The sequence below is a fragment of the Argopecten irradians genome, chromosome 1, assembly GCF_041381155.1.
Source record: "Argopecten irradians isolate NY chromosome 1, Ai_NY, whole genome shotgun sequence".
In the NCBI taxonomy this organism is placed as follows: Eukaryota; Metazoa; Mollusca; class Bivalvia; order Pectinida; family Pectinidae; genus Argopecten; species Argopecten irradians.
This window is the reverse complement of record NC_091134.1, coordinates 40385413-40400006: the sequence shown is the minus strand read 5'-3', so window position 1 is coordinate 40400006 and position 14594 is coordinate 40385413. Positions and strand designations below refer to the sequence as shown.

The window sequence follows — 14594 nt, the reverse complement described above, 5'->3', positions numbered from 1 at the left end:
ATTTCTTATTTGTGATTTATAGTTAAGGTATATTTTCTTTCAAGTGAAGATCAAACATTATTGTAGACTATGTAAAAACCAAGTGTCATTGTCCAAAGTCACTCAACAATAGAGTATTCATCTTTTATGAGGAGGGCAGTCTAAGGCCCCAAAGTCAATCTCCTGTGTGAATAATGATGCTTTTTTATCAAGATTTTTCAATATATATGGAATTGTAAACCACTCAAACTTATATATTTTACAGGGAGGTTGATTTATGATCATGCAAGTAAAACCTAATTTGGTATCTATCTATCGGGAGTGCTAAGGGTTTCTATGCCAATAGCCCAGGAGCTCCCTCATTCAAAATCAAATATGTGATCAAATGAAGCAATTTGAAATGAACATCTATCTACTAATTATCTGTAAAGAAATTCCATACAGAAAAAATAAAGGAGTATAAGTTTCCTACACTTTGGCATCAAAAGTGGTGTCAAAGTCCAGCTGTTATATAACCCAAACATAACCTGGAATTATATCATTGGATTGTTAATTAGCAACTGTAACTTAAATTTGTCTAATTATCTTATAAGAGGCTTAGATAGGCACGGTGATCACATTTCTACTATGTCTTAAATGACAGGAATAATTTTTTTATTGGTTCAATGAACAAATTACTGCAATTTTTAAATTGGTTTATTAAAAATATTAGCTAATGAATTAAAACTAAAAGATCAAGTTGGAATATTATACATATATGGCACTAACCTAAGAAATTAGTTGTGATATTTAAAGTCAGAAGTCTAAGAGATAAATGACTACAGCAGGATGAAGACGTTAGATTTCTTGACACATACAACTCCCATAGAAACCTGAATGTCTATCAATCCCATCCTTTATTCTCTGAACGGGTTATTACATCTACAAATCAACCTAATGAATATTCAGTGAATTACAAATTGTAACCATTTATTCACATTATTTTTATCAGCAAATGAGTTTAAACACCAGCTTAGCATTTCTGAATGTTGCCCGAATAGAAATCTTTTCACATTTAAATTTCAAAGAAGTCCATATGTCTTTTAGACTGATTCGACTTTGACAGTTTAGGCTTGTTTCTGTTTTAGTTTAACATGTTGAACTTTTTGGTGCATTATTTAATACTAAAACTTTTAGATTTTCAGTTGCTTTTGTGAAGTAATAAAACCTTCCATTCAGTTATAACCAATGCTAAAATCTTAAAATCAATATCTAACTTTGCAATGTGCAATTCAAATGAAAAACAAAACTGTCATCAAAATGCAAATTGAGGTAACAAGGCAATTGCACCTATTTCACCTTTGACCTTTATGTCAAGGTCATAGTAACCATAGTAAGGTTTGATAAAAATCCATTGCAGAACCAAAAGTACTATAATGCACCAAGTCTCCCTCCTCTACTTAACAGCCCAGTTATCCAAACTATTTTTAATCCTGCTCACTCAAATTTAATTAATCAACATGAGGATGTTGCCATGGCAATGCAGTTAATTTTATTATGTTTTAATACCTCTTGTGAGATGATTTTCACAATCACCTCAGCTGTTAAACTTTACAGCTAATTTTGTGGAAGCTTGAAGCATTCCTGTTCAAAATTTTATCTGAACATGGCTGTAAGATATGACAACAGTCCCTGGTGTCTTCTTGAGTTCAGACAATTTTGCTTTGTTGATCTGCATTCCGTTTTCATTGCACAATTAAAGAGAATTAAAAATTCCTCCATAGTTATTTATTGACAGAGAACAGATGAGGGCATGCAGCTACACTCGAGGTACTTTAACTAGCAAGTAGCATTTCAATGAAGACATTTCCAGCAATTGTACCCAGTCCCTCAAGTATCCATTCATTTCATCATAAAAAGCAAGTTTTTCATCAGAGAAATGATTTCTCCGTAAATTAGGTGGTTAGAGGTTTAGTACACTTGTTTGTTCTCAAACCTTTACTATCCTAGGGTTTCCATGGCTACATACTGGTGTACATGCATACAGAAACTGAATTGGATTGATTTAACATCCTATTAACAGCCACACCGTCATTTGAGGGCATTCCAGGTTTAGGAGGAAGAGGAAACCAGAGTACCTGAAGAAAAAACACATGTCTCTATGGTCAGTACTAACTGCCCAACATTGGGATTTGAACTTGCAAAGTTGGAGGGCTTGTGGTAACATGTCAATATATCTCATAAAACTAATCTGCCACAACTTACAGCCCCAAACACATTTTTATCATAAACATTGCACAAGGGAAAAGAAAAATACTATTTTTAGCATTTTTTTCTTCAATATAATGAAACATGATTGATTTTTTGATATTGAACTCTTTAGTAATTAGAGATTAGTCTAATTAATTCAGTACGGATAGTGTGGGACACCATGCAAGCATAATTCCTCATAGATAAAAATTTTTGTTAATAATTTAGGTATTCACCTGTAATTTGTACCTGTAACGGAACTTGTATCCAATTTGTATACCCCTATAGATTATTCTGTATTTGCTTGTTACAAAGTTATCTGTCCTTGCAGGTAGGTTTTGATTGTGAAGTCATGTGTTTGCGAGCGTAACGTCATACTTTTTGGAGAAAATGACGTAAATTGCGCTCACAAAATAATGACGTAACCATTGATACCTACCCGCAAGGGAGCTAACTCTGTGATATGCGAAAATGGAATATAATTGTTAATAATTATCATATACATGTAGATTACAAGATTTTTCAGGTATCACAGAGTATAATGTAATGATAACCTAAATCTGCAGTCACTTGTTCCAAGAAACGAAATGTATGACAATGACTGAAATCTAAGATTCCAAGGAAAATTAATGATATACATGTCACTTTCAATATTTCAGACAGCAGGTTAGTTAATTCCATTAAACCATAAATGCCATCATTAATGTTATGACGGTAGTACAGATATGACATTTCTAACAGTAATTGAATAAATCGTTTTTACTTGATTGTCTATTTTATCTAGATTAAATTGGCCAGGAACTTCAAAATTCCTGATAATATCCATCAATTCAGAAAAATAGAAATGTTTGGAAAACATAAATACCCTCTGCTACTCCTTCCATTTGAAAGTTCTGCCAATTATCATAAAACTGGGATAAATTTTAAAATCAAGCCTTTGCAAGCTGAGACATGAAATGTCTGCCTTTTTGTTTTTCATGTCTTTGTATTGCAAAACTTCATACACATATACCATTAAAATCATTACAAGTAGTTATTTAAAGATAATTCAATATCTGACTACTGTGACCTTGAACGAAGGTCAAAGTCAGTCAATCATTTGAAGAAAATTTATTGTCCTTTATCCCTGCATGCTACAGGTGTAATATCAAGCTTTTTGATTCTTGAAAAGCTCTTAGTTGCTTTGGAATTGGAAAAGTTATTGACGGAAAGTCAGACACTAGACTGACTGGACAAAGAGTTGGAAATGCCATATATAAAAGTTCCCCGAGTGGTCCTTCTGGCAAATAGAGCTGAACATGGAGAGACATACAAACCAAAATTAATATCTCCCTCGGTTAGGTTGGAAATGAAATCACCAAATAAAATCATTTCAATAGGATACTTACAACTTAAATTGAACTTAGAAATTAAAAAAGTCTACCAATTGCTGAAATAAATCTTACCTCATAAAACGACATCCAAAAACACAAGAATATCTGACAATTTTTATGTATTCCTGGTTATTTCTTGCCTCACATAATATCCGAACTCAGAAAATGTCTCAATGGAGCCTATATTACTGTAGAGAGATGAGAAAGCCCAGAGTCCTCTATCTAGACATCTACCTTATCATTGTCCATATCTCTATAGCTCTACAACCATCATAAATCCTATGTCTATATACCTCACATATCTGTACAAAAACCCAGACCAGACCCATCACATAGAATTCTTGGTTGTATTCAAGATAAGAAAACATGCAAATGCGTTTGGAGATATAGCCAAAGAGTAAATAAAATACATTTGCTAAAAAATTGAAAAAGAGGATGGAAAAAAATCAAAATACAAATCAAAAGCAATCCACAAATGGTATAAATTTGATAATAATTGATCTGATACAGACAAAACATTACATTAATGTAAACCAATATCAAAAATAAGGAGCGTCTTTGAGAAATCTGAGGCAGATATGGAAAAAAGGATAAGAGAAGATTATCTTCAGATATAAAGTACTAGACAGACCATTTTAGATAGTGAAGAACATTTGGCATGCATTGGATTTACATGATAGAGAATAATTAGAAGTTTCCAGAAATATTGATGAGGTTGGGCATGATATTGAATGTATCAGGCTATCAACTTCATTATCATTCATCCAAAATCTACACATAAAGATTTTGTTATTCATACAGAATATATCTGCATGCTTATATGTTCTGATGATTAAAGCTATAGAGATGACTTAATTCTCGGCCATGAATTATATCGAAGGCTTGACACAGAAAACAAGACTCACTGACCTAAAGGTGCTATCCACTTTCGTGTGAGATTTACTTTCATGAATTTTAAGATCAAAATAAATTCGCGAAAGTTTATCTCTGCGAACTAATGTCTACATCATTGTATATGATACTGATAGGAATTTCAGGTCATTTTTTAAAATCTGCAAATGTTGATCTTCGCGAACTTGTTTTGAAATGGAAATCGTGAAATTAAGCAGCAGAGAAAGTTTGTTTACTGTAGCTAATTTCCCTTGAAGATTACATGTCAATATTTATATCAGAGCTATTGATACAACCTACAATTCCAAGGATGGTCAGAAGGACAGATTTGAATAGCCCAGCATCTGATGATGGTGAACTAAAAATTGACTACTATAGCCCATGCTGTACCTACTTGAAAACTGTCCTATATGGATTTTGAACAAACACTCAGCCACTGCGACCCCTCCTAACAAATGAGCCACATTTTTCAACTTGAGTTATATATATAATCTTTTAAAAAGTAAATTGTGTTCATTAACACTGAAAAAACATAAGAACTCACCTAATTTTCCATGGAATCCTTTGAACTATCAGAAACATCTAGCCTGAACACGGTGACCCATTAGGAGGACCATGTACCTATGGAACCATAAACCTCCATCTCGGGTCTCCAATTCTCACATAGCAACAAATTTTCTATGCAGCTATTTAAATTATCATCATAAAAACATGAAAACCTGACACAGCGTCAGTGTTAGAGGTGAGATCGTAGAGATAGAATTGAGATGTATACCCAGGCTACCCCGTCCTCGGTGGCGGCCGACAGGAACATCCATTTGAAGGTCAAAGAAATATGGACCATTATCACCTTTACCAAGGACAAATGACGACATACATCGTCATCGTAACAAACTGCTATGTATTAAACATTTACATCGTCGTAGCGAAAACCAGGGTCTAGCTGCTTTATATAGGCTATTTGAACAACTTTATAAAGCAAATCGGCAAAAAGGATTGATTGAAAAAATGTATTAATTAACTTTTAAAACTCATTGAAGAGTACTTCATGCAGTACTGACGATATAGAATTATTGAAAGAAATATCATAGAAGTAAGTGATATGAAGTAGATTTATCTATAACACTCAAAATATTGAGATACAATTGTAAGGTTATAACCCATGATGTAACATGGCTGCTCGAGCCGTTCAGTTACCACCAAAACTTTCATCAGTTTTAACAGAAATGTCACACATTTAAATACAGCTGACTAAATCGACTAACGTGTGGTAATAATATTGATGGTCCACATATAATAACTACCTTACACGCAATGGTCCGTCCTTGGCATAGTTCTCCTCCGCACAGGTAACAACTAGCAGACGTAAAACTGGTCAACATCTTCATTAACCATGATCAGCGAATACCTGTATATATCTGTATTGATCGGTATTTCCCTCCGTAAATTGTGTCCGATAGTCGTAGCACTTATTTGCTGATAACGGTAACAAACACTTCAACACTCTCTGAGGGATAATTTAAAAATTTGAAATAAAATCGTTAAAACTGACTGGTTGTATGAAAAGTCTGTTTAAATAATACCAGTTCGGAAATGTGTTTTATTACACCGGGAAGAGTTTTCGGCCAGCTTGGATTACCACTATTCATCACCTCAATGTTAAAATAACCTTGATTTGTATAATCTATTTAACTATACACAAGGCAATCTCATGTCTCAACGCTCCAGAGAACATGAGGCAAAATTTTTTTTTCAAAAGCAAACTATTTCTCTAGGACAATACTGTCATAATTAGTAATATAGGAAGTGAGGATTGAAATGAGAAAATTATGCTTGCATGCAGTTTAAATAGCTGTAGGCTTTGTTTGGTTAAATTAAAAAGAAACTTATAGGTAATCATTTCGTAGAGTTAAGTGGAAATGTGTGTAACATGCGAACTGTGGTATTGTGTTACATGCAATTTTAAGACTTTGTCAACAGGCAGGTGGACCGGATAAGCAGTTACAGGTAAAATAAATACTAAGCACAGGTGATTTCCCTGGACAATGCCAGGCATCATTACCTACACATACGTAACTCTAATCAGTATAAATTACAGGTAAACCATTCACCTGTCGCAGGTAACACTTACCTGGCTGTACAATCTTGACATCAAAGATCTTCTCCACGTGTCGGTTGTAGGCAGTCACCTGGAACACAGTGTCCGGATTGTCCTCTACACAGGAGATATTAATCGGCACCACGTCCTCGGATACCCGCTTCCATCGCATGCCTTCCCCATCTCCGTGTACCCGGAATATCTCCGCCCAGAGCCTGCAAAATACACATGTAACCTGATCAATACTAAAGATTTTGTGTACTATACAAGTCTAGGGAGTCAATACATATTGGATAGCCGGAGCAGGATATTCATGTCTTTATTCTCAAATAAAAAGTTCTCCATTGCCTTCAAATAGAAATACCGTATTAGGTCCAATATAGCACAGAAAACAGTAACAATTGGAGGGTTTCTTATCAGGATATCATTTGGTGATGATGTACTTAACAGCATTTGTGGTGGTCTCAATATTTGAAGCAACTGTGTTGTGTCTGCCATCCAATGTAAACAATGAATACTGTCGATTGAAGAGGTGCTTATAGAGATTAGGAAAGAAAAAGAGAGATGGAGTCCCAGGAGAATTAACTTCACAAAATGCCATTCAAGATGAGTTTACCTTCATTTTGCCTTTAATCTACAGGAACTATGCAGACTGAGTTTGAACTTGGAACCTCCCAACACTATGCACTGACTGAGCTATCTGGTTGCTGGCAATCAACCCAGCAGCCAGAACTGTTACTGAATATGTACGTATAAAGTGTACTTTTATATTCAGTCTAAGTTTTCGTATATTTTCACTTCAGCTATAAATGTACAGTTTTTTGCAGCTATGTTCTGCACTCAAACTGGATGTCAATGTTCGGTTTTTTGTCCTTTATTTCAGTATGCATGCATGTATGCACCAATATGAATGATACCATAGAATTGTCACAATAAATCTTATAGATTTGACATTGCATTACAAACATGAATTCACAAATCAATATTGGCCGTTGTTCTGGGCTGATTAAAACTGCAGCAGGTTTCACAATTCAATACCATCATCTACATAGCCAAGTCAAGTAAAAAACATGCACAGCCACCTTTACAAATTTCTGTCTAACTTCTGTTTTGGTTTATGCTTTTTACAGGTGTAAGCAGGCATCAAGCTATCGGTCGATGTAGCATTTTTATAAGCATTCATTCCATGCGATATCAAATGTGTCGACAGATCGAGGGACAATTGTACTGTTTGCCCTGTCCGTCTGTCACATAAACAATATAGACTATAATATCTATAAAACCCTGGGTAATTTAGGTGCAGCTGGTTATGAACACAAACTGAAACAATGAAACATTCAGCCAATGTGGGTAAGTATCTATACATATCAAATAAAAATACAATATCTCTGAAGGCATTCAGTATTACCCGTATTGTAGGTGTCCATTCATCAACAAAACATTACCAAACATTTTATGATCTGGTAGAATGGCTCCATTCCTATCTATAACTTTTAACTTTCTACAATACATTAGGATTTGAAGACTTCACTGCATCCTATTATTCTCCATAAGGACTTGTCAGGGTTTATGGCAGTGGAATAGCCTGAATACCTGGGATAAAAAATTCCACCAACCAAAAAAGCAAGTACTAATTTGAGATTTGAAGTTTTAATACTAAGTTGAGGAGATGATAAAAGCAGAATGTCAGACACATTACCACTCCATAACTGTACCCGGAGCACAGGAAGTACATATATAGACATGTCACTCAAACAGTTCTTTAGCTGTTTTACAGAAAAAAGGTAAGTAGAGTCAGTGTAATTAGGTGATCTACACCTTGTCATACAGCCTCCTAGGGCTTACAGTGATCATTAATATGCAATTTGAGAGCAAAAGACATGGAGAAGGCGCTGTACTCAAAGTTCGGACCTCTGAATGAACTCTGGATAGACTTGATGGAATCCATCACATGATCAGTACCAGAACTATATGTCAGTCATAGCTTCTGGAGATTTATAGTCTTCAGTTTTAAACAACCATGTGACAATTGTACATGCATCATCGTGCTTGAGAACACACATGTACCTATTTAATGTTGTTGCAAATGTCATTGCATACAATGCAAAATGCTCAAATCACTTGCAGTGTACCAGGATAATTTGATTGACAGCTGGTGATAGTCAATAAACATGTCTACACAGCAATCACTCCATGTGTACAGATCACCAGTTATAAATTGTTACCACACCCTGATGCCATGCTGAAAAACATATATTCCAATCACCTATCCAATATCCCCCAATCAGTGACACCCAAAACGGTTAAATAATCTATAAGATTCCATTAGATCCTACAAATAGTTCTGTAATTTCTATTTTTGCCAATTCTGTTTTTTTGATTTGGTGACATTTGCCGCGATCCTTTTATAGGATGAAATACTCCATCAGCATTAGGCGAAACCTTTTAAGGTGTTCAAAGTCAATGTATCATCTCCATAGGGAGAACCTTGACATTTGTGCATGAAGACATGTATATTTCTGCACTTATTTGCAATTTTTAGGAAACGATCAATGCCATTTTGTCCCTTAGGGAAGGTCAAAGCCTTCATCCAATGAAGATATATGGCTTAATTCATACTCATAAAGTATTAGTTTGACTTTGGACGTAATCAAACTATAATCTCACATGAACTTTTCTGTTAACTGTAAAATTGATAAAATTGTTTTTGATCAAGACTCCTGTTAAAATTAGAGAAATCCTTTCAAGTAAAAACAGGACAAGATTTTCATCATAAAATCCTCTCAAAATTGAGAAACCTTTAAAGTTGAACACCAATTTTAATTTTTAGATTATTAAGCAATTTTTCCAGGTAATTATATAGTTCAAGCCTTTAGAAGAATTTATTTATAGGGAAGATTATTGCAGACCTGAAGTTTCGCCAACCTTTGTCATTTTTGATAATCCTAGAATTCGAAGCCTAACATTATCCCCGGTAACAATTCTGGGTTAGTTAAGTCTCTCTGGTATCATTAATGGCAGTTTTATGTAATTTTTCTGGTCTCTGACCATTTGATTACAAAATCCTAACTAAATAAAAAAGATCTCTGTGTAGTGATGTGGAGATTGTGAACGATGTGTAATCTTCTTAAAAATACGGGTAAGCCAAAATACTTATTTGTTTGAGTGAAGTTGAAATAAATTCTCTTAGCTAGACAATAAACATATGCATGATACTAAAACATTGCTAGTAGACTGTAAATCCCAAAGAAATAGTAATTATCACTTTGATTATGATCACACACTAATAATCTATATTTGCAGTACATTTGAGTCAGCCATTTTCCAAAAAAAACTTAATTCTTTGCTGAAGGTTGTCATCTTGAAGAGGAAGTAAGTATAGGAACACTGACATACTATACTTGTATCTCTTAAATACATTGTCTTCCCTTGATTCATTGACATGTTGTACCAGAATAGTTGTAATTGTCTGCTAGGACACTAACCAAAACAATTGACCAAGTACATGTGTTCTAGATCAAGTCAGTCACGTCACATGTGCTCTACCCCAGACTATATACATACATATATGTGACCAAGTACATGTGTTCTAGATCAAGTCAGTCACATGTGCTCTACCCCAGACTATATACATATATATATGTGACCAAGTACATGTGTTCTAGATCAAGTCAGTCACATGTGCTCTACCCCAGACTATATACATACATATATGTGACCAAGTACATGTGTTCTAGATCAAGTCAATCACATGTGCTCTACCCCAGACTATATACATATATATATATGTAGATAATCACTTAAGTCTTAAGGCAAAAAAAGATAACCTGATTTAGATTTAAATCCATCCCTTCGATCAAGTGAAACACTTTCAATGGTAGAAAATGTCCACCATTAAAGTCTGCAGCAACTTACCTCAGTAGGCCTATAGACAATACACTGTACACAGAATTGATAGATCTCAAAGAGGTTATCAGTCCAAAGCACCACATATATCATCCTAAAGTACCCAAGGGGAAAAGGAAGATGAAAGCTGATTTTAATTATGTCTGATTCAGAACAATTCATTCTTTGATTCAGTGACACTTTATTCTGTGATATCGTCTAATCTACATTGATGGTGATCCACATCAGTCAGTCCAGACTATATAATACATAGATGTTGTCTTCTGATCACCATGGCAAGTACAGACAGAAAGTTATAAAAAATATTTCTTTTTACATGGAAACATTAGGTTTACATGTGATCAGTTGGAAAATAAAAAAAAAAGTTAATCAACAGGAAATCCAAATGCTGTTTCATTCCTAGTGTTTTGCTAGAAATACATCAAGTTAATAAAAGGCATGCTGAGTCTCTTTTTTATCAGCAAGAAGTCAAGCATTAGGCTACCAGGCTTTTAGAACTGTTGAAGGTGTTATCAGTGAAACTTTTTATACCAATTAAAAGATATGGTATTAAAAATAAGATAAAAAGGGGTAATCTATTAATGCTTATGGATGTTTATATACATGCTAATGCACCCCACCCATGCCGAAATAGCCCATATGAAGGAAATAATGAATGAAAACATTGTCCTCTCTGTGCCAATCCCGATGTAGGAAGTCTATTATTGGAGCAGTGGGAATACACCTTATCTATAGGAGGGTTAACAGCCCTTACTGTAAGTGTGATCCATGTCAGATCTCCTCATGGCTGACAGTGACAACTTTATCCCACTTAGGTCTACTCCTGTTATACATGTGCTCTGTAATCAACAGGGCCCGCCCCTCTATTTACAGGTCAGGATATCAACAATAATGTTCCTCTACAGGTCATAGGTCGACCATTGGCAATAACAGCTAGCCCTACAGGTTCAATGCTAATTTTTACCTGGGACAATGATCCTTTAACAATGGAATGATAAACTTGAATTATGATAAGGTTACTTGTTAAAGTTTATCATAAGTAAATAGGTAATGTCACAAGAGGTGTAAAATCTCCCCTCAAATTAGTTCTTAATAGCCTAACCAGGTGACATATAGGAATATTCTGTTCTAAATGTTGGAATTGGAAGATAATTCGATTCCAAATCGACTATTTACTGAACATATATTTATACATAAAGAAATTTTAGATCAATCAGTACACATCTGATTTCAAATCTCTGTAAAGACTTACTGGAATCAGAATTGTTCATATCATCTTTGACTTTGATTACAGTTAATTCAAGGTCATTCATTTGACCGAACAGGGAATACTTAAATTTCATTCCAGCATTGTTATACATAGCACAGCTAAAGGACCATGGACAATATGCCAGACAAAAGGTATTTGCAATATGTTAACTAAGACTTTGTCTCAATTGAGATCTAGTAGATCAGTGAAATGAATATCACATATAACCTAGCATTCATTCATAAATCAGATTGGTCTTTCACCAAGTAGAAGTCCTAGGCATGTAGAACGCTACAAAACATGCAATTTAACCATGGAAAAGAACAATGCACTTTGTGCAATTGTAAAACCAAAATGCCTACGGCAAGGAAACAAATACAATTTCAGAAAGGGACCTGCATTCATCGCAATATCTGCACTGGGGATGAAAAATCTAGTTATCATGTGACATGCACAGAAATCAATGGCTGAGCGATTGAGATGGAGAGGTTTGATCAACAGTGAATGTGACCATGTTCTGGGATCGGCATCTCCATGGATTATCAAATGTTAGCTAAAAATAAACGCTTATGTGGGGGTAGAATGATGGAGTATAAATATCTCAGCCTTGCTTTTTTTTTATTCTTTTCTGGAAGTCCAATCTATTCTAATTAGTGTCACTGTGCTTTCTTTTGAAGATCTCGGCCATCCTGTCAGCATTCTAAAGAGAAACGAGAATTATAGGTAGGCTATAGATATGATAAAACAAGGTAATAACTTAACTGTCAGCTGGTACCAACTTCAACTTAATCAGTTCAGACAATTGACATCAAATTCTTTCATAGATAGCTCTTATGACCCTGCTATTTTGAGAATTATGGACACCTAATATCAAAGATGCCTTTAATTATTTGGGAGTGCGAATTAAGTCTCCACTATGCATGGGGTCACAGTGTGTTAATGGTCAAAATGGTATTCTACTAATGGTTCTCCATCTCTAGGTCAAGGTGGCTAAGTGGTTAAGGTATCTGACATTCTACAACTAGCTCACCATTCCTAGGTCAAGGTGGCTAAGTGGTTAAGGTGTCTGACATTCTACAACTAGCTCTCTACCTCTAGGTCATTGTGGCTAAGTGGTTAAGGTGTCTGACATTCTACAACTAGCTCTCCATTTCTAGGTCAAGGTGGCTAAGTGGTTAAGGTGTCTGACATTCTACAACTAGCTCTCTACCTCTAGGTCATGGTGGCTAAGTGGTTAAGGTGTCTGACAGTCTACAACTAGGTCTCCATTTCTAGGTCAAGGTGGCTAAGTGGTTAAGGTGTCTGACATTCTACAACTAGCTCTCTACCTCTAGATTGTATGGTGGCAAATTGGTTTCGGGTGTTTGACATATTCTAAAACTCCATCTCAAGATAAGAGTTTGAGACTCTCATGATCAAAAGTACTTCATGTGTTGGTGCAACTGGTTGGTTGGTGGCTTTTGTCTGGGTACTTACTGTTTTAAGTTATTTTTATCAAAAATAACCAATCATTTTTATCAAAATTAACCAATCACATTCTTAAATGACGGTAACTGGTATTACAAATGAACCAAACCAAGATACCTGTATAACTCAACAACAGAATTCTGAAACATAATATACAAATGTCTTTATCATTATATTACACTTTTCATGCTTTAAATACCTTTGTGGAATATCTCTAAGATTCAAAACATTATCAACTCATTGCAAAACAACAACTTGTAATCACAGAACATTTTCTGATTTTATCTTTATTTTTGTTTTTTCTATAAAAAGCTTCGGTGTAAAATCATTAGAGGTATTGCATGAACTCGTGATCAAATGTACCTTACAGAAGTACCAGCCATAGGACAAAAACGTAGATCTTAATTGAAATAAATATTTTTGCTGAAACATTCAAGTACACTTCTCTTAGTACATAAGGAACCTTTTTTTAAAACTCTGGTACTACTCTGGAGCCTGGAGAATTACAACATTAATCTTACATGATAAAAACAGCATTAAGGAACACTTTAAAATCGGCAACACTTTGGGATCAGATGTGGCATGAACCCATAGAGAGATTCAGAGATATAGTTACAGAGATTCTTCAGGAGTTCTAGAGAGATAAATAGAGATCTGGACATCCTCTCTCAGGAGTCAAACAAGTCATCAATAAAAACTTTTCCAGTAAAATGTTTACATAGCCATCAGTCAGCTTTTAAGTTGACCATGTCCAGTACACCAAGGCAATTAATGTCCATTCCAGCATCCACTGGTCGAGCCTTGTTAGCTTGTCCTGAACAATTTATGTACTACAAACATTCATTTATTGTCAATCAACACATACCTGTTAATACAAATAAAAAACACTTGCATAGTCAGTTGATTTGATAGTATTTTTTTCTGTGAACATTCAAACTCATATTTTTACGACTGTTTGTGTAGCAGCCATTTTGCGATCAACCTGACCATACTACTACAAGTACTTGGTAACTGGTACTGATTATCTGATAAAGTGAGTCTACATTAAGCTAGCTGCTTCTTTTTCTGACAGGTGATAAGTATTTAATAAACATCTTCAGATTTCAAAAGAAAATACTTAGCATACCATCAGTGTAAAAACAGGTTAATTCCTAGCAGGGTATAATACAGAATTTTAATATATAATTCATTTAAAGGTACCAAAGTTTTCAAATATAATTTACTGGTAGATAATTTTTACTGATAACTCATTAGATTATTAGATTACCTCCCCTGATCTAAAGTAAATTTTAGGGTCAACGTTATAGATGTGTTTTATTTGTTTTAAGGAACATACGTTTCAAAAATATTTTGGTTTGATTTACATTAAGAACTGCAAAGAAAGGGAGCCTGCAGGATCTGA

General features: G+C 34.6%; 1 protein-coding gene across 1 annotated transcript in view; it reads right to left on the bottom strand.

The window, feature by feature from the left end:
- LOC138327732 (protein still life, isoform SIF type 1-like) overlaps positions 1 to 14594 on the bottom strand; it is a 193201-nt gene that overhangs the window by 73368 nt on the left and 105239 nt on the right. The window contains 1 exon segment of the mRNA XM_069274064.1: positions 6604 to 6785. Within this exon segment, the coding sequence (XP_069130165.1) occupies positions 6604 to 6785 (182 nt within the window).